Genomic DNA, 27,224 nt, shown 5'->3' with positions numbered 1-27,224 from the left:
GAGGCAGCAAGTCGACTGCTCTCGAGGAGTTACTGCCCGCAAGAGACCATGTCGCGAGAGGGGGTGCAAAAGCAGGCAGCACTGGGAGACTGCCTCCGACATGTGCCTGCCCCCCCCCTAACCTGGAGGGTGGTGTCAGGGAGCTAGGGGAGGGGACGACGGGCGCAAGTGAGGACCTGGGCCCCTCAGACAGAGCCTGTGATTTTAGGAGGCAGAGAGACCATGAGTCCAGGAAGGCGCTCCGCCGGGAGGCAGCTGCAGAGCAACCCCCGCCCATGANCCCAACAAGACAAGCTCCGCAGTGCAGAGGGTTTGTCCCGGTTGGCAAGCGTGACTGCGCCCAGCCACTCCCAGGGTGCACTTCCACACACACTCGTGTCTGAGCTCAGCTGTGCTGGACAGACAGAGAAGAGGCAGCAAGTCGACTGCTCTCGAGGAGTTACTGCCCGCAAGAGACCATGTCGCGAGAGGGGGTGCAAAAGCAGGCAGCACTGGGAGACTGCCTCCGACATGTGCCTGCCCCCCCCCTAACCTGGAGGGTGGTGTCAGGGAGCTAGGGGAGGGGACGACGGGCGCAAGTGAGGACCCGGGCCCCTCAGACAGAGCCTGTGATTTTAGGAGGCAGAGAGACCATGAGTCCAGGAAGGCGCTCCGCCGGGAGGCAGCTGCAGGGCAACCCCCGCCCATGACGGAGCCGTGATGTCTTCCAGGCAGATGGAGTCCAAGGTACATGAAAGGTCAGGTTCTCCCTATCACTCTCTCTCACTCTCTCCCTCTCTCTCTCTCACACACACACATTCTCCTGCTTACACTGACTCAGTGCTGACATTCTCATCAGACACAACTAGTTTAATTCAACATGGAAATACCCTATCAATTTATGAGGTAAAGCAAGGCTATTCACCTCCTCTTTAGCTCTCCAAATGACAGAAGTCAGTGGCTTAGAGGGATCAGAAACACATCTTCAAAGTATCACTTGGACTTCACCCTGAACCACAGTCTAAGTGTCTACTAAGTAACAACCCACTTTACTCTGAAAAACCTCAGCCAAGGCCGCCTGTCGCAGTCTGGCCAGAGGTCCTGTCACAACAGGGGAGACAGGGGTGCTCCCCTCCTTGCCCTTCACCTGTGGGGCTCTGTAGCTCTGGGTGAACCGTGCTCCCACATCCTTGGACACCCTGCATGCCCACCCTTCGTGGGACTGTGGGAATACAGCGGGAAACACCCACGGACTCCGGGCACGGGCACTGGCAGCTGATACTGAGAGTGGGTGGTTGTACAGCATTTGTAGGTGCCGGGCGCTGTTGTGACTTAAATAACTGACTGACGAGGAGAGCAGAGGCACAGAGAGTTTAAGTAGCCTGCCCCACAAAGGACACACGGTCCCTCAGAGGCAAAGCAAAAATTTGCTCTTAACCTTCACTGTCCCCCTCCCTGTGCACCCCACGCGGGTTAGCGACTCTGCCAGTGCTCCCGCTCACAGGGACCCACGGCTGTGAAATCCAGAAACCGCTGCTTTGACCAAGTTTAACAAACACTCGTTTGTGGCAAAGCTTGATCTGAATGGATGTGAGGCTGCTTTCATTGCTCTTAGCACTGTCCTGCCTGAGGTGGTGGTGACCAGGTGCCAAAGACGCGAGATGCCTCACACCATCACTTGGAAGGCCAGGGACACCAGGTTCTGAAAGTCGCCTCACCCCGGGGCTGCGAATAAGGAATCATGGACCCCTTCTATTATTTCATCTCTTTCCTGTTTCTAAAGTTCCTCCTGAAAGTCAATCTCAGCCAGAGAAATGCCCCAAAGCCACGCTGCGCATCGTTGTTCTGATGACATTCGCTGCACACCACACCTAATGCGCAGAGCTGTGGTCATCAGACAAGCTGGGGTCCGGCACTGAACAGGTCCTTTAAGGTATTGGGATGAGTTTTTACACCATCAATATTTCATCTCTCCTGTCACAAACTGTGCTGCTGACCCCTCAGTGCACCTCAGCCCACACCTGCGGCACCAAGTCCCCACGCACCTGCTGGATGCCATAGGTCCAGCCCTGCCGGATCCGATCCCGGGCCCACACGTTGTGGGCATTTTCTGCCAACTTGTCCACCATCGCTTCCTGAGACGGGGTGAGTTTGATAAAGCTCAGGTCCATCGGGGCAGGCTTGTATCCACTCGTCAGCTGGTAACTACGGAGCAAAGCAAAACGGTCATGTAATTGGCTTTCCAGAAAAGTCAAAGCTTAAAAATCGCTGTAATAGCCTTCACCAGGTCCCATCTACTTCCAAGTATTCCATAAACCACATGGAAGCCCCTGGTAACAACCAATCAGCAAGCCTGGACCCCTCCGACTTAAAACAATAACTCATTAGGAGGAAAGACCACTAAACTATGGTGGTCTTTCTTTATGGTTTAGTTTTTTCACCAATAATGCAGAAACAAAACAATTCATGTATCTCTCAAAGCTGAGAAGGAATCATACTATTTGTGTTCCTAATAGTCAAGTCTTCTGTATAGTATAAATCAAATTATTGGTGATCAATCAGAACATTTGCTGGATTTCTCAACCAATCAAGTTTCAACTTTTAAATGTTGTATTAATGCAATGTTTTTAATAAAGCTGTGTATCCTTCCAGATACCATTCGCCATTCTACAGAAAAATTCCAATGCATTTAAAAATGACATCCCCACTGTCCCCCCAGGCACATAACTGAGAAAGCCCTCAACAGGAGAGACCAGGAAATCCACAGCCACCCACACACCAGGAACAAACACCAGGATGGCCTGGGTCTTCTAGGGACTCCTACCAGAGACAATTTTCTCACTCTGAGCTACAGAGAAAAGGTAATAAATGAGTGCATTTAATCTTTTGGAAGAAATGCAAAATTGAAAATGTCAAATTTTCTGCACACTGCACTGGGCAGTAGCCCTGCCCTACTCCGTACAGACCCACAGCTGTGTCCTGAGTCACCCCCCAGCTGGCACACGGCCCGTGAATGCCCCCTCTTCCTCTGTCACACTGTCTTCTGCACTGCCGCTAGGCCTGGTGGTCCGGACCTGTTCTGACCATCCTCCTACCCACCACTGTCCTTACACCAGCACACGGCATGTCCTCCTAGCCACCGCTGTCCTTACACCAGTGAGTGGCACGTCCTCCTATAGCCGCCGCTGTCCTTACACCAGGGAGTGAGTGGCACATCCTCCTAGCCACCGCTGTCCTTACACCAGTGAGTGAGTGGCACATCCTCCTAGCCACCGCTGTCCTTACACCAGTGAGTGAGTGGCACGTCCTCCTAGCCGCCGCTGTCCTTACACCAGTGAGTGGCAAGCAGCAGCTTGTCAGCAACAGTGTTCGGAGGACTTCACTCTCTTTGCCAAGTTAAGATAAAGACACATACCTGCTGATCTCAAAGATTATCCTTCAGCACAGACGATTCACCAGATAACTATGCTAAGTTCAACAAATAAATGGCCCGAGCTCCATCTGCTCCATTCTGTCCAATCTTAAACAAGAATCCTGTTGGATCGCTTTAGGGGCCCAACCCGCCTCGGGGTCTGAGCCTCCTGGTCTGGTCCTGGTTTTCTTTGACATAATTCAGTCATGACAGCAAAGTCGAATGACAGTCCCAGAGGATCCAGTGTTCCCTCCCCATCAGGTGAGTGTCCCACACATTGGTAGCACCCAGGCCAGCCTCTGAACAAGAAGGGGGTGGTCAGGAGGTGCCTCCCCCCAGAGTACATGGAGGTTTGGGAAGCTAATTGGCCATTCTGAGAAAGCACCTGGTCTGACCCACACCCTAAACCAACATAATCCCGGGGAAGGAAGGACAGCACTCTTTCCCACCTAGCAGATGTACTGGCCAGTGCATGCTCAGGACCTTGTGGCCCTGGAAGCTGCGTGGCCAGGGGCAATGCTGGCTCCACACACAGCTTCCAGGAATGCCTGAGGCCACACAGCAGTGGGCAACAAGCTAAACTGCCTCAATATTCACTTAAAAGCCACCTCAGGCTCCAAAGATGGTACTTTAAAGATGGAGCAGGAATGCTGGGCACTGCCTTTTGTTTTGCTCTTGCTGGGGATGGCTGGGTTTTCTCTGGGTTCTGTAGAAGATATGGGCTTTGAGACAGGGAGCTCCCCCTTCTCCCAGATTGTTCAGCATCAAATAAAACCCACTTTCCTTTCCCACCAGCCTCTGCCTCTAGAGTTTGCCTTTAGGTGGCAGTAGGCAGCCAAACCCCACTGTGGTTCCGTACCATAGCAAACACAATTCTATGTCCATTTTATGTTTTATGGAGGTAACTGGAGTCCTGAGGTCAGTGACAGGGGTTATCGGGCAGCTACTTTGTTTTTATCTCCATGAGGCCAGTGAATGCATTTCCAGGCCTGCTCTTTACCATGCACGGGCCTCAGAAAAGTGGTTCCAGTCCTGAAGTTAAAATCAAGAAAAACAGGGACAGGAAAGCACTTTCCCTTCTGATGTGTGTACCCCGCTAGAGCCAGAACTGCTGTCCGAAGTAGGTACTGTTGGGGCCTGCGGGGACACGAGGGAGCGGAGCTGTGCGGACTCTGCCCAGTCTGGAGGGGGCCCTGACTTCTCAACAGGCGAAACCCATGCTGCAGCATTCACAGCCTCTGTCCCCTCACCTCAAAATGGGGACACCACCGCTGTGAACAGAAGGGGGCCATGTGCAGACACTGACCAGCTCAGGGGAGGCCTGTGCGGCGGCCTTACAAACTCAGAGACATAGGTAAGCACACAGGGCTGTCTGAAATTAAAGTTTTCTAACGAAGAGCAGTTCGCGGTGGGTGGTCATGTCCTGGGCGGGTGTTTTCCCTGACAGAGCTCAGACTCACCTTAACGGAACCTGTCTCTGCCTTTGTGCATCTGGGGTAACAGCCTTTGCCATGGCAGGGTAACTGCCCCCTTTCCAGGGCCCTCCAGGCACAGCCACCGCACCAGGGCAGAGACCAGCAGTCCCCTCACAGCTGCTGCTGTCATGTTAATTGCGGGCTACTGACTGTCGTCTACCCGCCCAGTGTGAAGGGCAAAGTGCGAGACCAGCATCTTACTGTCCGTCCAGTGATGTCACGTAACCCCCTTTCACCTGCTCATGTATACAGTAAAGGGCAAAACCGCCCTTTTAGGGGCATTTCCCAATCTGTTTAGATTTTGCTTCCCAGCAACTGTCATCAGTTTGGTTCAAATAAATTCACAAAAAGTCTCTCCAGGTTTGAATATTTCTTACGTGGACAATACCGATAGAACAGCTGTTCCTAAAACCCAGGGCCTGGCAGCAGTGAGGCCTGCTTGAGTGCGGTTGGCAGGGGAATAATACGGGTGTGATCATTAATAGCTTTAATTTGAACGTTTCACCTACAATGCCACATGGTGTGCCTGAGTGTGACATTGTTACGTTACAGAATTACAGGCTTACAAGTTTGGAATAAAAGACTTTGTAATAAAAAGGGGGCATTATATTCTGCCAGACCCTGTATATTTTCTTTGTAAAACCAAATAAAATTATATTTTCTGGTAGAAAGAGGAAAAACATACCCAATCAATCAGAAATAAGGGAATGTGTGTGTTGACCACACGCAGACACAGGGAGAATAGCACACTTTTTATAACACACTCGGCCTATTTTTCTGGGCTTCATTTCCTATCTGTCCATGAAACCACGGACTTGACATTGCTCCTAGTGTAGCACAGCAAGTCTAAACTCAGCATCCAAGCGGTCAGCTGAGTGCGAGCCATGCACGGAGGTCTCCGTCCCACGTTACTCGGGTGAGCTCAGTCAGTGCATGGACTACTGAATATCATCAGGCATTCAACTTACTTTTTGGGTAGCTTCATCTTTTTCACCTTTTCTTCAGCATGTTCATCTGATATACCCACATGACATCCTAATGCCAACAAAGTCCTGGAAAACAAACCAGAGATAAGCACAGTTCCATCTTCACATCCCACCCAACCCAACACAGTGGCAGGTGGAGGTAAGAAACATCAGTCCACCCAAAAGCAGAGCACAAGGGCTGTGTGTGTGTGTGTGTTTAAAGAACACTTACTTACTCATACATTATTTACTTTTGAGTAATGAGTAAGACATGGGAAATTTAAGTGGCCCCAGGAGGAAGTCACTGAAAGTCGCCCTCCAGTCCCTTCGCTCTAGCCTTCTCCCTCTGAAGCCACTGGCAGCTCCGAGTTCGTCTGTGTCCTGCTAGAGTGCGTGCATATACTGAGGGAGGTGTGTGTGTGTGTGTGTGTGCAGGCTGTTTATTTTTCTTTTTGCACAATGGGTACACACAAGAGACAGCTCTCTGCAATCTTCTACCTTGACTTTACAAGATAACTTTGAAATACTGTCCTTTCAAATAAAGCTGGTTTATTTGTCAACAGCTTGACAAGTTCCGTCAGCCAGATGTGCCAAAATGTTTTACCCAGTTCTCTGCGGTCAGTCTTTTGCTGTTACAACCAATGCTGCCAGGAGCAGCCTCAGATACTAAACGCACGCCCCGGACCCTTCATCAGCCGGTATCATTCCCACACACAGAGCTACTGGAGCACAGGGCACACACACTTTAAAGTTTAACCAGTAGTGGCAAAGCCGACAGAATGGAAATGACTTGTGTCCCCACCAGCAGTGTGGGACACTGCCTTTTTCCTATGCCCTCCCCAAACAGTCACCAAACTGCTTGACCTTTGTCAATTAATAGCTTAAAAAGGTACCTCACCATAGTTTTAATTTGCATTTTTCTTAATATCTGTGCATTTGAGCACCTTTCTCATATGCTTAAGAGACATTTGTACTTTCTTTTTCCTAAGAACATATTTTTGTTCACTTTTCTACTAGATTTAGTTTTCATAATTGCTCTTCAAATGTCTGAGACATAAGGTGCAAATAGTTTTCTCCACTCTGTTGCTTGTCCTTTTACAGTTCGGGGTGGGAACAATGGCAGCCTAGGCTAGGGTGGTACAACGTGGTAACTCCTTGCTCTTAGCAAACAGAAACACAAACCGGGTAAAAGCCTTGTTTCCTCCATAATGTGAGTATGTATTGGTGCAAGTCACCAATTTGAACACATGCAGTTCCACAGGCCACCAAGGACAAACAGGAACATGTGAAATGTTGCCATGTTTCCAAAAGTATTTTCTGAATCTTTCTACATTCACATTTAAAATGGCTCTCCTCCCTTCAATTCATGCCAGCTCACGCTTTCCCCTGCTGGGTGATGCCGAACTTTAGATGGCCCTTGGAAGGTGGAAAACGGAACTTTCAGCTTAAAGATGGTGGCCAACACTCCCCCGACTGCGGCTCTGCAGACCCACGGCCCTGGGAGCTCCCCGGACGGGAGATTCCTGTTTGTTCCATGCTGCGTCTGGGGAAGGAACTCGTTCCCTCCCACTCGAGAGCCGCAGCACCCAGCAGCAGAAATAAAACCTCGTTTAACTACTTTAGCTCAGTATCTCTTACATATATAACAAAGGAGCATTTCCTTTTAATTTCCAGTCCATTGTGGTCTGATTCTCTGACAAAATACAATAAAATTGTTGGGGAAAATTAATCTTTCAAAATGAATAGGCCTTCATTTTGAAATACAAGCCTACATTTCTTAAGTTATTAGGTTCAAAAGACATAAAGTTGCTCCCTTCAACTGGCGTAACAGCTTCTAGACACTGGCTTTAACATCTTAGTTATGTCACCTCCAATCAGTAATAGTGTGTGACTGATCAGGTCTCTGAGCGGCACTCCATCCAGTCACCGAACCCCCAGGTCCTGCAGTGCGGTGAACGTCTAGAGACTGCTCCTCAGAGGTGAGATTGCGGAGGGTCCGGACACAGGACAGCAGGGCCACGGCTGACCTCCCCACAGCCTGACCCAGGCCGCCTGTGCGTCACTGGAGAGGCTCCAAGCAGGAGGGAAACTACTCGACAGCCTGAGTCCTCCCGGGAGCAGGCCGGAGGGGCAATTCAGAAACTCACTTCAGGGTCTCGAGTGACATCTGTAGGTTGTAATTGCGTTCCTGCTCCGGCAGCTGGGAGAACTCCACCAGGCACGGGTGCTGCCTCTTGTTGTCATCTCTGACCTGCAACAGGACGGAGGGCAGCATGGAAGAGTCCAGTCTCCGGGTCACACAGGGCAGTGTCCACCCCAACACATGTGCGAAGTAGAGGGGAAGCCGCACAGGACACCCACATCGTCAGCCAGCACCACTGCCCATGTGACCTCCACCTCCAAGCATGGGTCATACTTGCCTCAGGGCTAAACCCAGGCATCACCTGGGCCCTTCAGTTTGGCACAGCTCCTGGCCCTGCATACACGCCTGCACTGCCCTGATGCCCAGCCACTGGCTCCCTGAGCACCTTCCAAACTTTCCTAAAATTGCACTCTCTCATTGAGGTTCATCCTGCCCACCCCACCCCCCCCAATGCGACTACCTGCCCACCCACCCTACTCTTGTTCTCCTGGTCCATAACCCTCACTACCTGCTAACGGACCAGGACTTGATCCTCAAGTATCTGATTTCCCTGCACCAGACCGTGAAGCCAGAGGGCCAGGGGTCTGGTCTGTTCTTCCAAGCAGCCACAGCACCAACGGCACACCAGACACAGGGCGCACACTCAGCACGTCCTGCACACTGACATGACGTTTACGCTAGAAGGGCGTATGACAGCTTTGCTGGAATGTGCAATGATATTTAAGTGTTTAGAACCACACTGGCTCAGGACCTCACTTATCAGCCTGGCCATCCACTGTGAATGCTTTGAGGTGCCGCCAGCCCTTACCTTCACCCGCAGACACCCTTTCCCACGGTAACAAGTCACCCCACCATCTCAGCCACACTGATTAGCATAGTGCAGGGTTTTCCCAACAATCCCTGAACTGTTAGACATCGGACTAAATTCAAGACATTAGGANGACAACTTTGCTGGAATGTGCAATGATATTTAAGTGTTTAGAACCACACTGGCTCAGGACCTCACTTATCAGCCTGGCCATCCACTGTGAATGCTTTGAGGTGCCGCCAGCCCTTACCTTCACCTGCAGACACCCTTTCCCACGGTAACAAGTCACCCCATCATCTCAGCCACACTGATTAGCATAGTGCAGGGTTTTCCCAACAATCCCTGAACTGTTAGACATCGGACTAAATTCAAGACATTAGGAGTGAATCATGAGAAAGCCCCGCATCACTGCACTAGTAACCAAGCTTCCACCTTCTCAGAGACTGAAGTGGTGTGGACCTCAAGGCTGTGTGGCACTCGGGGGACCAGCACAGGCTGGAGCAAGTTACCCCCTGGGATGATCACTGGTTCCATAAATGCCACAGAAAAGTACACAAAAACTACCAAAACTTCTGAAGTCTTCAAGAAGCCCCAAGTTAAAAATGACACATTTATTCTTTTTTTCTGGTGCCTGTTACAAATAAACAGGATTTAGAGAAAGGAAATGTTATATGCTTATTTAAATGTGTACCTCTGGAGATGGTGTCACGGGGTGTAGGTTTAACAGGGTGTAGACTTAATGGAGCATAGGCCGAGAGGCCCTGGGGCCCCCAGAGGCCTAGCTGGGGGCTGCAAAAGTAGCAGCACAGGGTTGAGCTATTCTGCGTATCAGTAACAGCAGGCTACTGATATTGTGTGGAGCCGGGGACATATGACTTTGACCCAGGACGTAACTGGACGGCTGGCAGCTCCCCCTGGTGACAGCGCCTGCGTGAGGGCTTGGAGATGATTCACTCTATCCACACCTGCCCGGACTAACAATAGCAGCCAAGAAAGGCAGAAGAAACCAGACTACTGGCAAGTGTGGCCAGTTGTGGGAAGGGTCAGAAATGGGGTTACAGAGGAAGAACTGCACCAGGATTTAAACCCAGGTGGGGCTAACCACGCATTTTTGGGAGTGGAGCGGGGGCTCTCCTGACCACGCAGCTTAGGAAGCAGGAACGCAGGATGTAGCAGCCGTGTGGAACACGCGCACACGCTCGCTCGCTCGCTCGCTCGCTCTCTCTCTCTCTCTCTCTCGGCCACACAGTTTGAAAGGATGCAGAGGATTCCCCCGCCCACCATGAGGATGTGGTTTTGGATTAAGAACAGGAGCCTAGCCGAGCTATGGCTTCTATTTCTTTCCCTGAGATACGGTCCCCTGACTGGCCTGGTTAGGCAAGGGGAAGCAGGACTGCGTGTGTGTTTATGGTGTTTTAAAGGGACTTTGGGATTTAATGGTGACATTCCGCCACTAATCTAAACCTGTATAACCTTTGAGTAAATAGTTCCTTTCCTCTTTATCAAACTCTGGCACTGAGAGCCACAGTTCCTAACTTGGCAGCAGCAGGCAAAGACAAACCATAGTGTAAAAGACCCTGGGGGTGGCTTCTGTAACAGTGGAAGCTAGGGCCACAAAGTTTAACTCTGAATTCTAATTAAAAATGGAACCTAGGGCCACAAAGTATAACTCTGAATTCTGAACCCAGATGTGAAAATGAGCGTGCCCTAGTCCTGAGATACCCACCCACTGCAGCCGCCCCACTGCCCATTCCCTGCATCCTCTCTGGAGTCCCCACCAGACGCAGCGCTCAGGGCAACTGGGAGATGAAAGAAGGATGTGGACTCTCCTCACGTGTGCATCTGAGAAGCTCCGGGCCCTGGAGTTTTCTGACATGACCCCTGAGCTGGGCAGAGCAGGGGCCCCAGGCTCAGATCGACCACAGCTGCTGCAGTCAGCCTCAGGCCAGGGAAGAGACAGTCAGGGACAGCAGTATCGGGGACAGTGGTATCGGGGACAGCTCTGAAGAACTGCATGCCTTCCAGGATCAGAGACTAAGAGGCAGCTCTGAACACAGCCGCAGGAAGAGGTGTGTGAGGAACTGAATTCACTGAAGAGCAGGCACTGGCCCTGGCCAGGCAGCTGGTTGGTCAGCACACCGTGCAGACACCACGAGGCTGCGGGTTGGACCCCCGTCAGGGCACGCACAAGAGTCACCAGATGAATGCACAAATAAGGAGAACAACAAGTCGGCATTTCTCTCCCTCTCTCTCAAACCAATAAAAAGTCATTACAGGAGATCATTATAAAAGAACAGACACTAATGAGAACTTACGCTGTCCTCGTTTTTTAAGGAACAAACTCGAGTCAGGGTTCAGTGCAGAGTGGTGTCGTCAAGGCGGTCTGGGGGCTCCCACAGACAGCAGACGTCCCTGTAACTGCAGGGCTTTCTGAGGAGTTTGGTTGCTTTGCAAGGAATCTTCTTGAGTCTTCCTCACCTGCAATCATCTCGCCCTCATCGTGACCTGAGGCAAACTCTGCCCAAAATTCAAATCCCTTATCTTGAAACTCACAGTAAAATTTGTCTGTGATCCACTGGCCATTAATGATGTACACAGTTATAACATCTCTCTTTAGTCACTTTAATTGATGTTCAAATCTTTTAACTAGCATTTATACATTTCCCCAACTTGTTTTTAAATATATTTTATTGATTATGCTGTTATAGTTGTCCCAGTTTTTCTCACCTTCATTTCTCTCCACTCTGTACCACCACCCCCCACCATCATCCCCCCACCTTAGTTCATGTCCATAGGTCGTACATATAAATTCTTTGGCTTCTCCATTTCCTATACTATTCTTACCCTCCCCTTGCCTATTTTGTACCCATCATGTATGCTTCTTACTCCCTGTACCTTTTCCCCCATTCTCCGCCCTCCCCTTCCCCATCCATAACCCTCCATGTGATCTCCATTTCTGTGGTTCTGTTCCTGTTCTAGTTATTTGCTTTTGTTTTTGTCTTTTAGATTCGGTTGTTGACAGTCTTGAGTTTGTGGTCATTTCACTGTCCATATTTTTATCTTCTTTTTCTTAGATAAGTCCCTTTAACATTTCATATAATAAGGGCTTGGTGATGATGGACTCCTTTAACTTGACCTTATCTGAGAAGCACTTTATCTGCCCTTCCATTCTAAATGAAAGCTTTGCTGGATAGAGCAATTGTGGATGTAGGTCTTCGCCTCTCATGACATGGAATACTTCTTTTCAGCCCCTTCTTGCCTGTAAGGTTTCTTTTGAGGAATCAGCTGAGTATTACGGGAACTCCTTTGTAGGTGTCCCCTTTTCTCTTGCTGCTTTTAAGATGATCTCATCTTTAATCTTAGGTAATGTAATTATAATGTGCCTTGGTGTGTGCTTCCTTGGGTCCAACTTCTTTGGGACTGTCTGAGCTTTCTGGGCTTCCAGGAAGTCTATTTCTGTTGTCAAATTAGGGAAGTTCTCCTTCACTATGTTTTCAAGTAAGTTTTCAATTTCTTGCTCTTCCTCTTCTCCTTCTGGCACCCCATAATTCGGATGGAAAGTTCAAAGTTGTCCTGGAGGTTCCTATGCCTCCCCTGATTTTTTTGAATTCTTGTTTCTTCATTCTATTCTGGTTGAATGTTGATTTCTTCCTTCTACTCCAAACCACTGATTTGAGTCCCCGTTTTCTTCCCTTCACTGTTGGTTCCCTTTATTTCATTTTTCATAGCCTTTGCTTTCTCCTCTGCTTTGCAACCACACTCAGCTATTTCTATGAGCATCCTGATTACTAGTGTTTTGAACTGTGCATCTGATAGGTTGGCTATCTCTTCGTCACTTAGTTGTATTTTTTCTGGAGCTTTGATCTGTTCTTTCATTTGGATCATATTTTTTTTGTCTTGGGGCACCTGTTAAATAGTAAGGGGCAGAGCCTTAGGTGTTCACCAGGGTGGGGAAACCCACATTAAGGATGCTGTATGTAGGGGAGGGATCCGAGAGGAAACAATGCCACTTGCTCAGCTCTCGGCTGGCTTTCAGTCACTTCCCCCACTACCCACAAGCAAGTTGGGTCCTTCTGGTGCTGAATCCTGGGTGGGTGGTTTTGTGTACATTCTATAATCCTGTGCGTCTCTCCAAGAACTCTCCTGTGAGGCTGGGGGTTTCTCCTGCTGCTTCAACCCCCACAGGTTTTTTCACTCAGAGGTTCTGAGGCTTTATTTCCCCGTACTGGAACCCTGGGTTGCGGGGTCTGTCTTGCTCCCCAGTGTTTCCTCCCGGTTTATCTGCACACAAATGTGGGGCCACCCCATTCCACCAGTGGCTGCCTCTCATAGCGGAAAACTAGGTTCTTAATACATTTTTGCTGAATTGACAATTATCTAACCCACAGGTGGCCAACACAAGGCACATGGGCCAAATCAGGCCCTCTACTTTGTTTCATCCCGCCTGGCACCTTGTTTCTCCTGGTGGCAGCGCTGAGCTCCTTGCCCCTAATTACGGAGCAGTTACATTTATACAGCCCTCAAATTACATTCGGCCCTTTGAAGGCAACTGCAAGACTGATGTGGCCCCCAGTGAAAATGAGTTGACGGCCTGGGTCTGACCGTCACTAACTTAATAAAAGGACCCCGTTTTGGATCATGCCTCAGTAGGACTCACAGAGCAAAGCAGTTTGCACTAGAAGCTGGCAACCAGGGTCACAGTCCTGGCCCAGCCTCCGACAGCTCTGGGACTGCTATCTAGCAGGTCACAACTGCGAGAATTAGAAGCTGTGCCATTGGCAGTGAAACCGATTAACAACACTGGGCCCTGGGCAACTCTGTGAAAATTCAACCTCACACCCATGAGAGTACGTGCCCCAAGGCGGAGCTCTGAGTGCCTGTGTCAACATACCACAGAGAACAGGGTCTCGTGCAGGGTTACTGCGGCGGTAACCACCAATGTGCTTCACTCGATGCTTAGGAACTCCAACACAAGGAACGCACTCATTTCTATATTCAAACATAAGAACATGTTACAGCCTTCTGGACGCTTAAGCTAATGGTGTGATAAAAGAAAGTACTGCCACAGTCCCGCAGAACGCAGGGGCCCTGGGACTAAACCGGACGTTGCCTAGTTTTATTTAAGCTAAACTGTATCGACAAACTCTAAACTGAGTTTTGTTCATTTTTTTAATCCTCACATTGCTTATTTATTTTAGAGAGAGGGGAAAGGGAGGAGACAGAGAGAAAGAAATATCAGTTGGTTGCCTCTCACCTGCACCCTGAACCCACAACCCAGGCATGTGTTGTGACTGGGAATCGAACCCCAGACCCTTTGATTTATGGGACAATGCTCCAACCAAGCCACAGCAGCCAGGGCTAAACTGAGCTCTTCAAAGTTAATCACTTGGAAATACAAGGTGTCATTCTTTCTCAGCCTGGCCCCACTGTAAAGCCACCTGTGACCTCTGTCTGCGGACACATGCTCTCCATGGTACAGGGACTAAGAGGAGGGTCACGTGAACTGACTTCTTTCCACGTTCAGTTTTCACTTCCAGCTTCACAGAGTTCTTTCTAAGTACCTTAGAAAGCAATGTGCACTGTCTGCCTATGTTAACCTTGGTTGAAAACCGGAACTTTCAGCTTAAAGATGGAAAACTGTTTAACAGTTGAGGCAGCTGAGCCTCCTTCCACGAACCTGCCAATCACAGTATTCCCTCCCCAAAGAAAAACTGATCCAAACTGATGTGTATGAAAACATCAGTCCAGAGCACTCAGTTAACCACACAGCAGGAGTGAGAAAAAGTCACTGGTATGTTTTCACAAGTTTGTGTTAACAGAATCTGAGAATAAATTTCAAAACTATGTACCGGGCCATACTGCCAGCCAAGTTCAATTTTGTTCATAACCCAGAGCTCATGGATATTCTCTGCCAGTTTTTCTCGGATCCTCTCCAGGTGGGGAGGCAACACAATCTAAAATGGAAAGAGAAAAAGAAACACATAAGACATCAATACAATAAATCCTCGCTAGTCATCTTCACGGTAATCGGACTAAATAGACCTTTCTCGTACACCACTGACACATGATAACAGAACTAGGTTCTAAACCTCCTAGTATAACCTGGTTATAAAAATACAACTAGTTAGCTAAACATTCTTTAGGTAAATTTTGGAACCTTTTCAAGGCGGGGACAGATAGCGACTTAGGTGCCAATTTATGGACCCAAGTTATGAAGAAGGAAAACAGCTTGGTGGGGACAGCCACCATGGAGGAAGAGGGCGCCGCCTACCAGAGCATGCGTTATCTAAAGGGGAATCATGCGAAGTTCTCGCCCCAACCCGGCCATGGCCACACACCGCACTAGAGGCCACTCAGCAGACACCCAATTCACTGGCTCTGTGAGCCCAAAAGCATCTGATCAGGTGTCCTCTTAACTCTGTTATTTTTAGTGGTTTCCAAACATAATCCTCAAGGGGGCAAATTGTTGCATGTTCCCAATATGAAGAGGAAGTTTAATGACTTCTCCATCAGGAGCGTAAAATGACTTTCGAGGTGAGGTGGTGTGTCCCCCATGACTAGCTCCCTGACAAACAGAGCAGCAACTGCCCAGGATGCACATGGGGTGTGCGGATCCTGCGGGGAGCAGGCCCTCCCCCCACCTCTCCCCAGTGGGGTTACCCAGGCATCAGGAAAGCCGCAGTGTGCGACCCTGACCCCCCGTGGTCCGTCCCAGCCCATGTCCTGGCTCCCACCCGGGCCCTGCTGAACTCTGGCAGCACTGTGCGTAGCCTGCCACCTGCAGCAACATCACGCAAGCTGAAGTTTAGCTACTAAAAAGGCTTCCGAGTTGTTCTAATACATAATGTAAAAAGCCACTTGGAGAGACTAACACAGTATGATCCAAGGAGCTAAACGGGTGATTTCAAAAAGCTGAAGCCTTTGATGCCTGCTATGAATTCTATTTCAGACTTCAGAAGCGAGGCCTTTACTCTTCAAAAACGAATGAACTCTGAATATCTAACCAACCCCTTGAAGTTATTCATCAAAATGAAGCAATGTTTAATTCATCGTCAGTGTCGGGACTCGTCCCACATCAGTAAAACAGAACAGCAACAATAGCCACCAACACTGCTTGGGTGAGAATCTGCAAAGTACCGTGCTAATAGGTTGTGTGCTAACTTGCTTAAGATACTGTTAGCATCCCAATCAACAAGATAAGTAACTTCCTGTGTGTCCCAGGTAGGCCCCTGACCCCAGGCACTTTGACTCTAAGCCCTAGATCTCAATCCCTACCCAAGGTCAAGGTCAGTTAAGTCATTTAAAAAACGCAAGCATACATAGCTGGGAGAAACGAAAGCTCCATATCCACCCCACATAGAAAGTCTCCCTAGAGTCTGTATGTGTCCGTTACCTGAGGCTGTGGCTCCTTACTGTTATAAAAGCAATGCAGTACCTTAGGACCACCCACAAAAAATAAGAACAAAAAATAGGTAAATTGACACGATAGGCCATTATTCTATGAAACTTGTTTCCCTCGTACGTATCAATTGTATCACAGAAAAATGCACCACTACGGGCTGCAGTCGAGCGTGGAAAGCGCCCGCACACAGGAATGGCAACAGCACCTGGCTGGTGTCCACAGGGACCGGCGTGAAGGCAGCCTGAGTGAGCGGCACTGTGGGGCCCAGCAGGTCCCGGGTGTAAGTTCTTTCTTGCTTGTATTCTCGGCTGTGTTCCACCTTCAACTTCTCCTTCGGCAGAACAGCTTCATAGCAAGGAGCATAGCCAGGGGGAGGGAGAAATTTAAACTCTCCGTGCCTCCCCCCAAGCAGGAAGCGCACCCTGAAAGGACACAGTGGGTGTCAGTCGTTCTCAGTTTTCACAGAGGATTCGTCATCCACAAGGCATAAGGAACAAAGTGTGAGCGCAACACTAACTTGATCAGGAACCACGTGTTTTTCCTCCGAGAACTATCATCACATCGGCCCCTTCCAGTTCAAGAGCCTCTAATGATAAAAGGCAAAATGGGCCCAGGAGAGAACGCCTGGCTCAGTTACGGCAGCAGGTCAAGCAAACACCCGTCAGCACTGGTGCTACCCGAAGCACAGGCCTCACACACAGTCCCCGGGGAACGGAACTCCTGTCCACGGGCCTTGGCCGTTTAACATCTCCAGGTGCCCAAACGTCAACAGAGAAAGAGCAGACTTGCTCTGAGTCTCCGTACATGTCAGGACTGGGCGAGGTCACCTCCCAGGTCCCGCTGCCCAGTGACACGTTAAAGGGACTCAAACAACATCTCCATTTGCTGAAGAAAAAAGGTAACCTTACTTCTTAAAACAACAAAAAACTTACTAAAATCTTTTATATATCATACTCATTTAATGGAAATAATTTAACCAGCATCCCCCTGGAAACCTTTTTGAAACAGCTAAATGCTAATGATTTCTTGGGCTCTTAGCTCACAAAAATAAAGTCAAATTTTCATCTTCCTTGTCCTCCTTTTTCTAATTTGTGCTTCAGTTCCAAGTCAAAAAATACAGTACAATAAAAAAAATGAAAAGCAAAAAACAAAAAGTGAGAAGAAGCACAAACTGTAAACCATACCAGAAGCTCAGAGAGAGAAACACATTCACACAGACACACAGGAAGGGGGCCCTGGTGCTGGGGAGCTGACATCCTGTCACCGCCCTGTCCCTTCAGGATGGCACTTCTGTAGCCAACTAGGAACCATCCCTCCAAGAGGGATTCCAGCAGAAGAGCAGCCGGCAGGTGGGAGGGCAGCTGCAGTGAGTGCACAGTCCTCGTTAAGTAGGTCCACACACACGTGTATCGATACAACAGGTAACTGGGGCCTTTGTCACAACAGACCAATGTCTAGTCAAGTTCTCTTTGCAGAACTCAAAGAATTATCATTTTAGCCTCTCCTTCCTTCTAATAGCAGCAAAAATGCACAGGGTTAGACGAAACCATGGAGGCAGCAGACTGCAGGTGGATGGATGGCTTACAGGTGTACCAGGTGGAGGTTAGCACAGGGCAGCTGCCTTCATCAAAAACGGCAGCACATCTACTTTCCGTGGAAATCAGGGGCTTTCAGATGTGGAAACGTGATGGAAAGAAAACTAATACAACTACATAAAAATAGATAAGTGGTATTTTTCACAGTATTGTTCATTACCCCTTATTAAATTAAAGAGTGAGCTTAAAGGAACCTGGAATATTTCAGGGCACTGGCTGGAGGGGTGAGTGGAGGGATGGACATGTGGACACAGCCCCAGCCTTCCGAGATCCCCCTCAGGGGTGAACCTTGCCCCTTCCCAGAAGGGACAGGCTGATGCCCTGGGGACTGAGGGTGGGAGTGACAGGGAAGCAGGGGAGGGCAATTCAGTGACCGTGAAGTATAAGTGGGACGGAAAACAGGGCATAAACACAGACATACTAACTTTATTCCTGCAGAGAAACTAACAACAGGAAAGAAGAGGCCGTCGATGTTGAAATTCTCAAACATTCCTTGAACAGGTTGCCCATTGATTCGGAATGAGATGCTCGGCGCACTCAGATCTAAACAGCAACTGATGACATCATCCGTCCGCAGCAGGTGCTGGTTCGGCGAGCTCACGGTGCTAGCGATACAACCTTCGGGAAACACGGAGGAGAGAAGTGTGTGTGTGTCTCAGAGAACCCTGCTCAGGGCTCCGAACGGGCAGTGACCAGTCAGTGCCCAGCACTGCAACAGAAGCTGGGATGCGCAGGACGTTGTATGTTAAATCCTTTGTCCAAAAGACGTTGCTTATTTTTTCAGAAGCCATACTTTGTTACAAATGGCCCTTCTGATGTGCAGAAATTTCTGCACACAGACAGATGGCATTTTATGCAGAAATCATCTTAGTGCTCATAATGCAATGATGTTAGAGGGAAACCCCAGGAAGGATCTGAGTTCAAACAACTACCCTACCAGCTACCACCTCTGGGACGGTCAACAAATGACTTAATCTTGACAAACTTCATTTCTTCTAAACCAAAGGCCAGGCAGTTCACATCAGTCCTTTTTTAGCTATTAGATTTCCTTTGATTCATAAAATAAAAACACACAAAAATAGTGAAAGCAGAAAAAGTGACCGTTCTTTCACACGCTGTTTGCTGGATGCAAATATATGCCCCTGGTTTGTGGTTTCAGCATTACTTCACGGAAGACCTTGGTTGGCTTCTTAACTGCAGCAGCACACAGTGTGGTGAGAGGCATGAGTGGTATCTGGTCAGTGCCAGCTGGTGCCCCGGCACCCCAGGGCCCAGACCACTCTGACTCTGTCAGAATCCTCTGCCAGTGAGCCCCCGGGGTGCACTGGGAGACTAAGAGGACAGGTTCGCCCCCACACACCCATAAATACACAGAATCTCTGAGCAAAGACAAAAATATATTTCATGATACAGGCTTTGCGTTCTTAATGACATCCTTTTAACTTTCTAACATGCCAAGGTTGTAATCCCAGCAGGTTTAAAATGCCAACAATATCGGAGGCCTAGTTCTAAAATGTGTACATTTTTATTTTACCAATATTCACATCTATGAACAATACATTCACTGTTGAGTAACTCCTCTCCAGAGTTCCCTGAACACCATACAGCCAACTTCTAAAAAATCATGTGGAAGCAATGCAGTTCTCAGAAAAAGGTCCTCGTCCTTGTGTTTCAACCTCTGTGGCTAGTAAAAGCGTTACTGCAAAGCTGTGCGCTATAGTGCAACACACTGCCCAGCCTGAGGGGTGTTACCACGCTAGTGCCAGCGCTCTCCAACACCCACCACCGTAAACGGTTCTGCTGTGCTGGAACGAGCATGTGAGAGAAACGAGATACCAGGGAATGACCCGAGGCCACAGCTGCACAGGAGCTCAGCCAACTGAGCCTGCTTGCAAGATGCTCGGGCTGCGCTCACCTGAACCCACCTCAGGGCCACAGCACCACGTGCCTGTTCTCTGCGGGAGCCCAAACGGAAGACAGCAGAGTCTGACTTATGTCCCAGACCACAGGTCAGCCCTGTCCCTCCTGCACTGCAGGCCATCGCCTTGCAGAGCTGTCTTGAGGACAGAATTCATAGTTCGCAGAACTCAGGCAGTGTGGGCCTTCCACGCCAGTCCTGCTGTAAAGGACTGAACTGTTCAATGACAGTCCTCCACACTTCTACATCTGAATTCTCCAAAGGCACCAAGATTTTTCTCACTTTTGGGATCTTACCCAGACACGGGACTTGGATGCTCTAAGTCCAACTCTGCATTCAGAGAGGGGCACACGGCAACCCTGCGCAGGCTGGAAGTGGGAAAGAACGGGCGAAGACACAGCACCAAACTCCTGCTGAGGAGCCACACGCAGGTGCCACACCCACTCCCCAGGTGCAAAGCCTGACGTGATAAAGAACGTGCCCCAGACCGGCGATTACAGACGTCTGATACCCTAAACTCCATTTCAGCCATTAGCAACAAAGGAGCAGGAGAAAGACCCCAGGAAGGTTATCCCTATTCCTGCATCCTGTGATCTTGGTAAGTCAGTCAAAAGCCCATTAACTTAATTAAATGTGTCCTTGCAGACTAGGAATCTAGAGCGAAGCATTTCTAAGTCCTGGTGGCTCAGAGCACACACCTCTCAGCATAGGCACGATAGGGGCACATTTCTTTGTCATTTAAGAAAAGAAATATTCTGTTGACATAAAGTTTTGAGTTGATTCTCTCCTGAATTCCACAATCTTTTCATGACATGTTCACAGATTCACTGATTTCTTTTTTGTTTTTACTGTTCTGTTAAACAGATACTTTGCCATGAAAGGCATAGTGTGCGCAGGTCAATTCTAAGCACTGGGTCCTTCCTGTGTGTCGAAAGAAAACGCTTCAGACCAATGCAAACATTGAAATGAGTAAGTGGTATTCCAGGGCTAAGATAACTAGGAACAATCCAGCACTGTTTCATCAGAGTGGTTTCCGGACCTCGCGCGCCTGTGTAACCAGAGGCCACTGAACATGTTCTTTCTAATCCACCTGAGTCCCGCCTGGTTCATGTACGGCGAACCAGAGGACAAAGGGAGAGAGAGTTAAAGTCTGTTATGAATAGACATTAACTCCGTCTTACGTTTGTTAAGTCCTCTGGAGTTACTGTTCGTTGTCTCCGTTTGGTCAGCAGGAAATTTTTATGAAGGGGACAGACACAGTTAGGGCACCTGTGTACGGGGCAGGCCGTGGTCAGATGGGCCCCCGGTCCCAGCCCCAGCCTCCCCGGTACAGAGCTGCTGGCACCAAACACAGAAAAGCCTCATGAAAGCTTCAGTTAGATGCTGCCATGTGCGACGCTTTCATTTATAAACTCATTGCCGTGAACTTAGGTTTAATTCCATTTAATTTTTAGATTTCTTTTCCTAAGCTATTGGACCTATCCAACACTTGCATCCCACAAGAGACAAAGTTTAACTTTTCATAATGCAAGGTAACTTTCTGTATTATCTATATGCTAAATAGGTTACAAAACAACATTATTATGTGTGTATACATATCTCATTTTTTATATATATATACTCAATCATAAATGCTGAGAGCTGGCAGCCGGTGAAATGGACTACGCATTTATTTTTAAACAGTTCCACATTTCTGAAACAAAGTGTCACATGAGTATAAACTGATTCCTCACAATACAGGTTAAAAACCACAGATTCCTGAGGTTGAATTATCTACCAGGAGGTGGAACTTAGTCTATCTATTCCAATTATTTCCCAGGGATTGTATTTGGTTCTTTTTTATATGAGAAGCTAAAGCCTCACAAACACCAATTAAAGTAAATAGGAAACAAGTAAGCTCTTTGCAGCTGCTTCATAAATCAAAATGCCACTTTTTAAATACAAGAGTACACCCTTATCTAAAATTTTGCTTTCCACATTTTCAGTCCAAAACAGTCCACTGGGGTCTGAAAACAGCAAATGGGAAATTCCAGAAATAGACAAGCCTAAGCTTCAAACCGTGTGCTGCTCTGAGCGCTGTGCTGAAATCTCAAGCCGCCCACCCTTTCCCCACCCAGGACAAGAGTCATCCCTTTGTCCATCACCGTTAGGCGCCCGCACCCCCGCAGGCAGACACCCAGCCGTGTTCATGACATCTGTGGTGACATCACAGTGCTTGTGAACTTGGTCATGGCCCCAAAGCCCAAGAGCAGTGATGCCAGCAATGCAGACGTGCCAAAGGGAAGCCACCAAGTGCTTCCTTTAAGGGAAAAGGTTTGTTCATATGCGAAAAATGACGGTGTGTGTATACAGGGGTTCAGTACAACCCACACTTTCTGGGACCCACTTGGGGTCCTGGAAACTGCCCCAGCAGATAAGGGGAAAATCACTGCATATTGGTTATAAGCAATATAGTCCTTTGAAAAGGTACTATAACTGGAAGTTCTCTTTTTCCCCTAGTGAAATTTTGCTTTCCACTTAATACTCTCATTCATCATTTCAATGTTCGAATTCTGAGTAATAAGTGTATCCAGTATAAGCCACATCAGTAGCTTTCAGAAATGGACCACAAGGGCAACACCCTCCCTCCAAAAGCCACGAAACAGAGTGGACAGTACTCACCTGCCCAGAGATGCAGGCCATCAAACCCGTAGGAAAAGAGGTCGTCTCCAACGCCGTTCCCGCCCCACTCCTCGCCCCCACCGGGGTAGGGGGAGTACCCCTCTGTGGAGGCCCAGCCCACGCGCAGGTGAGTGGCTTCGGCTGTCACAAAGGGCTCCGTGTGGTCCACCATCAGCTCGTAGTACCACTTCTTGTACTGAGCGGACCCTTCACTGATGCCCAGGAAAATATTGGGCCTCATGCTTCGAAGAGACAGAAATGCACATGAGGAAATCTGAACAAACTTCTCACTGGTTAAATTTGCACTCACCATTCTGAACATTAGTGCTGCTCTTCCGAGATATAGAACGCCTATTTCCTAAGCACTACAGAATGACTAAGACAGTCGGGGTGGGCGAGTGACAGCCAGCAGCAGGGAACAGGCAGAGAGCAGCCTCTGCCTCCTGGGCCCCGGCAACGGCTATATCACTCAAGGGGATGGTACTGATTTTTCTCGTTAGTCCTGAGTGTAATTGACTCCATTACACATGGCTAAGTGAGACACTCGGAGCAGTCAGCCTCTGGAATTAAGGGAGTTGGTATCAATCCAGGACATGGAGACACTTTTGTGAGCTGAGCTTTGTGTCACATGGGGCGAGAGGGTGAGACAGATCATGTTGTTACTGAAGGAGCAAGGTGACCGGTCAGCTTGTTGTTCTCTTGTGAACAAAAGTCGTTTCTAGCTCATTGTGTTTAACTTGGTTTCATGAGAGAACGTGCACCCTGTGCTAACACCAATGACCAATCACAAAAGGTCTCAGGAAACTCCCCTCACTAACAGCTGCTCTATTCTAGAGAGCAGCAAACCCCCCCCCCCCCCCCCCCGCCCGACCTTTCTTCACGGGAGGCCGGTTTTGTGGAGGATGGGGTGGGAGAAGGAGATGGGAGGCAGAGCTCAGGTGAGCCTGGCTCACGGCCCCTTCCCAACCAGCCAGTCCAGGGCCCTGGGGTTGGGAAGCCCTGCTACAGGGAACCACGAAGGACGTCTCAGATCAAACTGGTTTCAAAAGCACAATATAAAAGTAAACACCAAATCCCCACATTCTTATTTAAAACAGTGAAGTAATGAGTACTTCCTGGACAGCTGCTAGGTGCAGGGCCTCACAGTTGTTACTATATCACAGACACTATTTTCTTCAGAGTAAGCTGTATTTTTATCATCATTACTGTCACAGGGTGTAGACTTAATGGGGTGCAGACTTAATGGGCCAGGCTTAGTCTGGGAGGCCCCAGGGTCCCCCACAAGCCTAGCTGGGGGCTGGGAAAAGCAGCAGCACAGGATTGAGTTATTCTGAATATCAGTAACAGCAGCCTAGCTTCACAGCTTGTGTGGAGCCAGGGACATATGCATGACTTTGACCCGATGTAGCTGGAAGACAGCTCCCCACCACCCTACCCCTGGTTTCAGCGCCTGCATGAGGGCTTGGAGATGATTCACTCTATCCACACCTGCCCGGACTAACAATAGCAGCCAAGAAAGGCAGAAGAAACCAGACTACTGGCAAGTGTGGCCAGTTGTGGGAAGAGTCAGAAATGGGGTTACAGAGGAAGAACTGCACCAGGATTTAAACCCAGGTGGGGCTAACCACGCATTTTTGGGAGAGGAGCGGGGGCTCTCCTGACCACACAGCTCAGAAAGAAGCAGGAACGCAGGATGTAGCAGCCGTGTGGAGCACTCGCTCGCGCTCTCTCTCTCTCTCTCTCTCTCTCAGCCACACAGTTTGAAAGGATGCAGAGGATTCCCCCGCCCACCATGAGGATGTGGTTTTGGATTAAGAACAGGAGTCTAGCCGAGCTATGGCTTCTGTTTCTTTTCCTGAGATACGGTCCCCTGACTGGCCTGGTTAGGCAAGGAAAGGCAGGACTGTGTCTGTGTTTGTGGGTCTTTTAAGGCAGGAGGGTGCTTGTTTCTGTAACATTACTACCACTATGTTGTACACAACAGGCAGCATGGCATGAGCTCCGTCTCTGAGGTTAGACCTGAACTCCGAGTCCAGGTCCCAGTGCCAATCTGTGAAACACGGCGAGCAGCTCCCAGAACAAACACAGGGCAGAGTACGCACAGAGCCCTCGGCACAGGGGCTGATGCCCCAGCCTCTCTGTTTGACACCTTGAAAGTGGATCTTCCTGAAAATGTAGTTTCACTGGCTGGCTATTTGTGGAACTTACTATATTTTGGACATTCTAATTGAGTATTTTGATTATATACAGTGAGCATTTCCAAGTTTGTAGTGAAGGGCAATGTTTTTAGTTATAGGTTAAGATATAAAACAGATGTTGGGCAGAATCCTGCCCAACTAGACCCTACGTGCTCCTGAAAGCCAGTTATGATCCAGCTACACAACAATGCGAGACAGGAACCCTGGTGCATCTGTCTATGATAAATGCATATTTGCTTGGTTCCTCTATTTTTAATAGAAAAACAAATCTTATACTATTAACTAGGGAATAGACTTTAAAAACCCTAATGAAACAAACAGAGCACCTGGTGTCTCAGCTCCAGAATGAGCACATGAGATCCTCGGCCAGGCCACCCCTCTGGGACACCGCCCCTCGGAACCGACCTGCTGACGTGGTTCACCAGGCGCGTCTGCAGCAGCAGATCCCGTCCCGGAAGGAGGTTGTCGCAGATGAGGTGCTGGTTGGCGCGAACGGCCACTCCGTGGCAGACGCAGAGGGAGCACAGGACATCCAGAACCTGAGGAGAGAGACCACCGCCAGCTGACTCCGACTCCCTTTCCAGATTCAGGTGCTGGCAGTGCTGGACACAAACGCAAACCCATCTCCTCCGGTTCCCTCTGACACAGTCGTTTCACCATGACAGCGCTGCGGCCACTTACGACAGTCCCTCATCCACTGAGGACAGCTCGTTCTCCCACAGACACTGACAGCAAACACTGAACGCTACGGCCCGATTACAGCAAGGAGGAAAAGCACTCCTGAATCATCTGACACGCCTTGTTAAGGTCATCTCCATTTATAAACACCTGGACAATGACGTCACAACCCATTCCTGGCAGCAGCGGGGTCCACGTACCTTGTGATTTCTTCCGTGCTTGTCTAAGAGTGAAATGATGGATTTAATGTGCCCTTCTTTGATGATGTTCAGAGCTTCTGGACTTTCTACCAACACGCAGTGCAAGACTTCCAGAATGCCTAAAGAGAAGAGAGAGAAAATAAAAGGTTAGCTTGTCCACAATGATCAGCGCCTTCCCTTTTCTGGCTTCATCTCTCAGTCCGTAGAACAGCGCTAGGCCAAAGCAGGCTCACGACTGTGAGTGTCTGAAACAGAGCTTTTCCTCGTGTGATCACTTATCATTCGCCATACAAACAACTGTAAACCTACTTTCGCCCCACCCTGTACGACTCAGGTGCTCCGTGTGTAGGTCACTTGGCACTCTGATGGGGGCAGGCGGTGTTGGGGGGACTAATAAGCGAAGACGATGAGATGGCAGTGCCTGGTGGGGAAAAGGCGAAGACACAGTGCTTGCTTGGCTCAGCAGGCAGTACTGCCGGGAGGGGCCTCGGAGAGTCAGCTCACCGCCCTTTTTCAGGGTTGGGGCTGGGGGAGGGCGCACCTGGTGTTCTCTGTATCTGGGTGCTGGGATGGTTCTTTCCATTGGTTTTTTTTTTAGATTCCATCAACAAGTAAGATCACATCTTTCTCTGGGATATGGTGTGCAGCAAGATGACTACAGTTAATCATGCTCCACCATGTATCTGAAAGTTGCTGAGAGAGATCTGAAAAGCGTCAGCATGAAGCAAACAAGCTGCAGCTGTGTGTGGTGCAGGACAACCAGACTCGCGGTGGAGCCCCCTCACGACAGACACCGAATTGAGCGGCGCACCTGACATCAGACGTAACGGTCCATGTCAATCACATCTCAATATAAAAACACTGAGAATGGGAACATCAAGATAAAAAGGAAATTCAAGTAATTAAACATTATTTTGCTGGAATCTGTGCAAGTAAATTTTTAAACCTGAAAAAAGAGCCATTTTTAGAAACAATCATAACAAAGCAGGATGCAACATCTACTTCTATTTATTCTGCACTAAGTTCCAACACTCCATCAATCCGTGCAACCTAGTCACTGCTCAGGATTGCTGATGGCAAGAGGGGAGAACACTCCCCACCTGCCTCTGCCTAGTTCATGGCTCACTCTTGGTGTGTGGGCCACTCTACAGAAGCCTAATCTTACAGAACAGAGATAAGCAAACTCCCCTTCACGCAAACGCAGCACACAAGTGACAGCACTAAGGGCGGATGTCAGCACTGCTCTGACGGAACGGTCACCGAACAGGCACGCTGCACCTCAGGGAGCAGGAGTGCTGAGTGCCAATGAGGCACTCCTCATTCATTTCTCCCCTTTGATATGATAAACAGCAACTACTTACCAGAAAGTATACAGAGAATACAAAGACGAGTGAAGTCATGCCCCTATCTTCAAGTTCATTACTGGTATAGCAGATTGACAGAAACAAACAAACAAACAACACGAGGGGCATCAGTATTAGAGCGGCACAGCTAACAAGATGCTACGCAAACAGCAGAGGAGCGACAGGCTCGGCGGGCCGGCACTGGGCGTTCAGGCGGCCTGGGACTCCCCCTAAGTCTCGGCAGCACCACGTACAGAGAGTATGCGTGTCAGAGGCAGGCGATCGGGTTTCCTGCCTGTGACAATTTCACTATGACAGTTTATTATTTACTGAATCCCTATAAAACACAGTACTGTGCTATATGACTTAGAAAACTAATTTCTTTTAAGTCTAAATAATCGTTTGAACACAATTTAAAAATGGGAATTCCAAACTAATACTTTTGTC

General features: G+C 48.9%; 1 protein-coding gene across 1 annotated transcript in view; it reads right to left on the bottom strand.

The window, feature by feature from the left end:
* Positions 1–27,224, bottom strand: part of RYR2 (ryanodine receptor 2) — a 389,249-nt gene that overhangs the window by 206,024 nt on the left and 156,001 nt on the right. Inside the window, exons 17-25 of the mRNA XM_037037343.1 lie at positions 25,435–25,553; positions 24,962–25,095; positions 22,359–22,600; positions 18,205–18,397; positions 16,390–16,606; positions 14,632–14,736; positions 7,979–8,082; positions 5,835–5,918; positions 2,025–2,184 (exon numbers count right to left, since the gene is read on the bottom strand). Coding sequence (XP_036893238.1) covers positions 2,025–2,184; positions 5,835–5,918; positions 7,979–8,082; positions 14,632–14,736; positions 16,390–16,606; positions 18,205–18,397; positions 22,359–22,600; positions 24,962–25,095; positions 25,435–25,553 — 1,358 coding nt within the window. The remainder of the gene's footprint in view (positions 1–2,024; positions 2,185–5,834; positions 5,919–7,978; positions 8,083–14,631; positions 14,737–16,389; positions 16,607–18,204; positions 18,398–22,358; positions 22,601–24,961; positions 25,096–25,434; positions 25,554–27,224) is intronic.

The sequence above is a fragment of the Sturnira hondurensis genome, unplaced genomic scaffold, assembly GCF_014824575.4.
Source record: "Sturnira hondurensis isolate 20B ecotype Veracruz unplaced genomic scaffold, ASM1482457v3 Scaffold0022977, whole genome shotgun sequence".
NCBI lineage: Eukaryota > Metazoa > Chordata > Mammalia > Chiroptera > Phyllostomidae > Sturnira > Sturnira hondurensis.
Note: the sequence above shows the minus strand (reverse complement) of the source record. Positions and strands in the feature narration are given on the sequence as shown.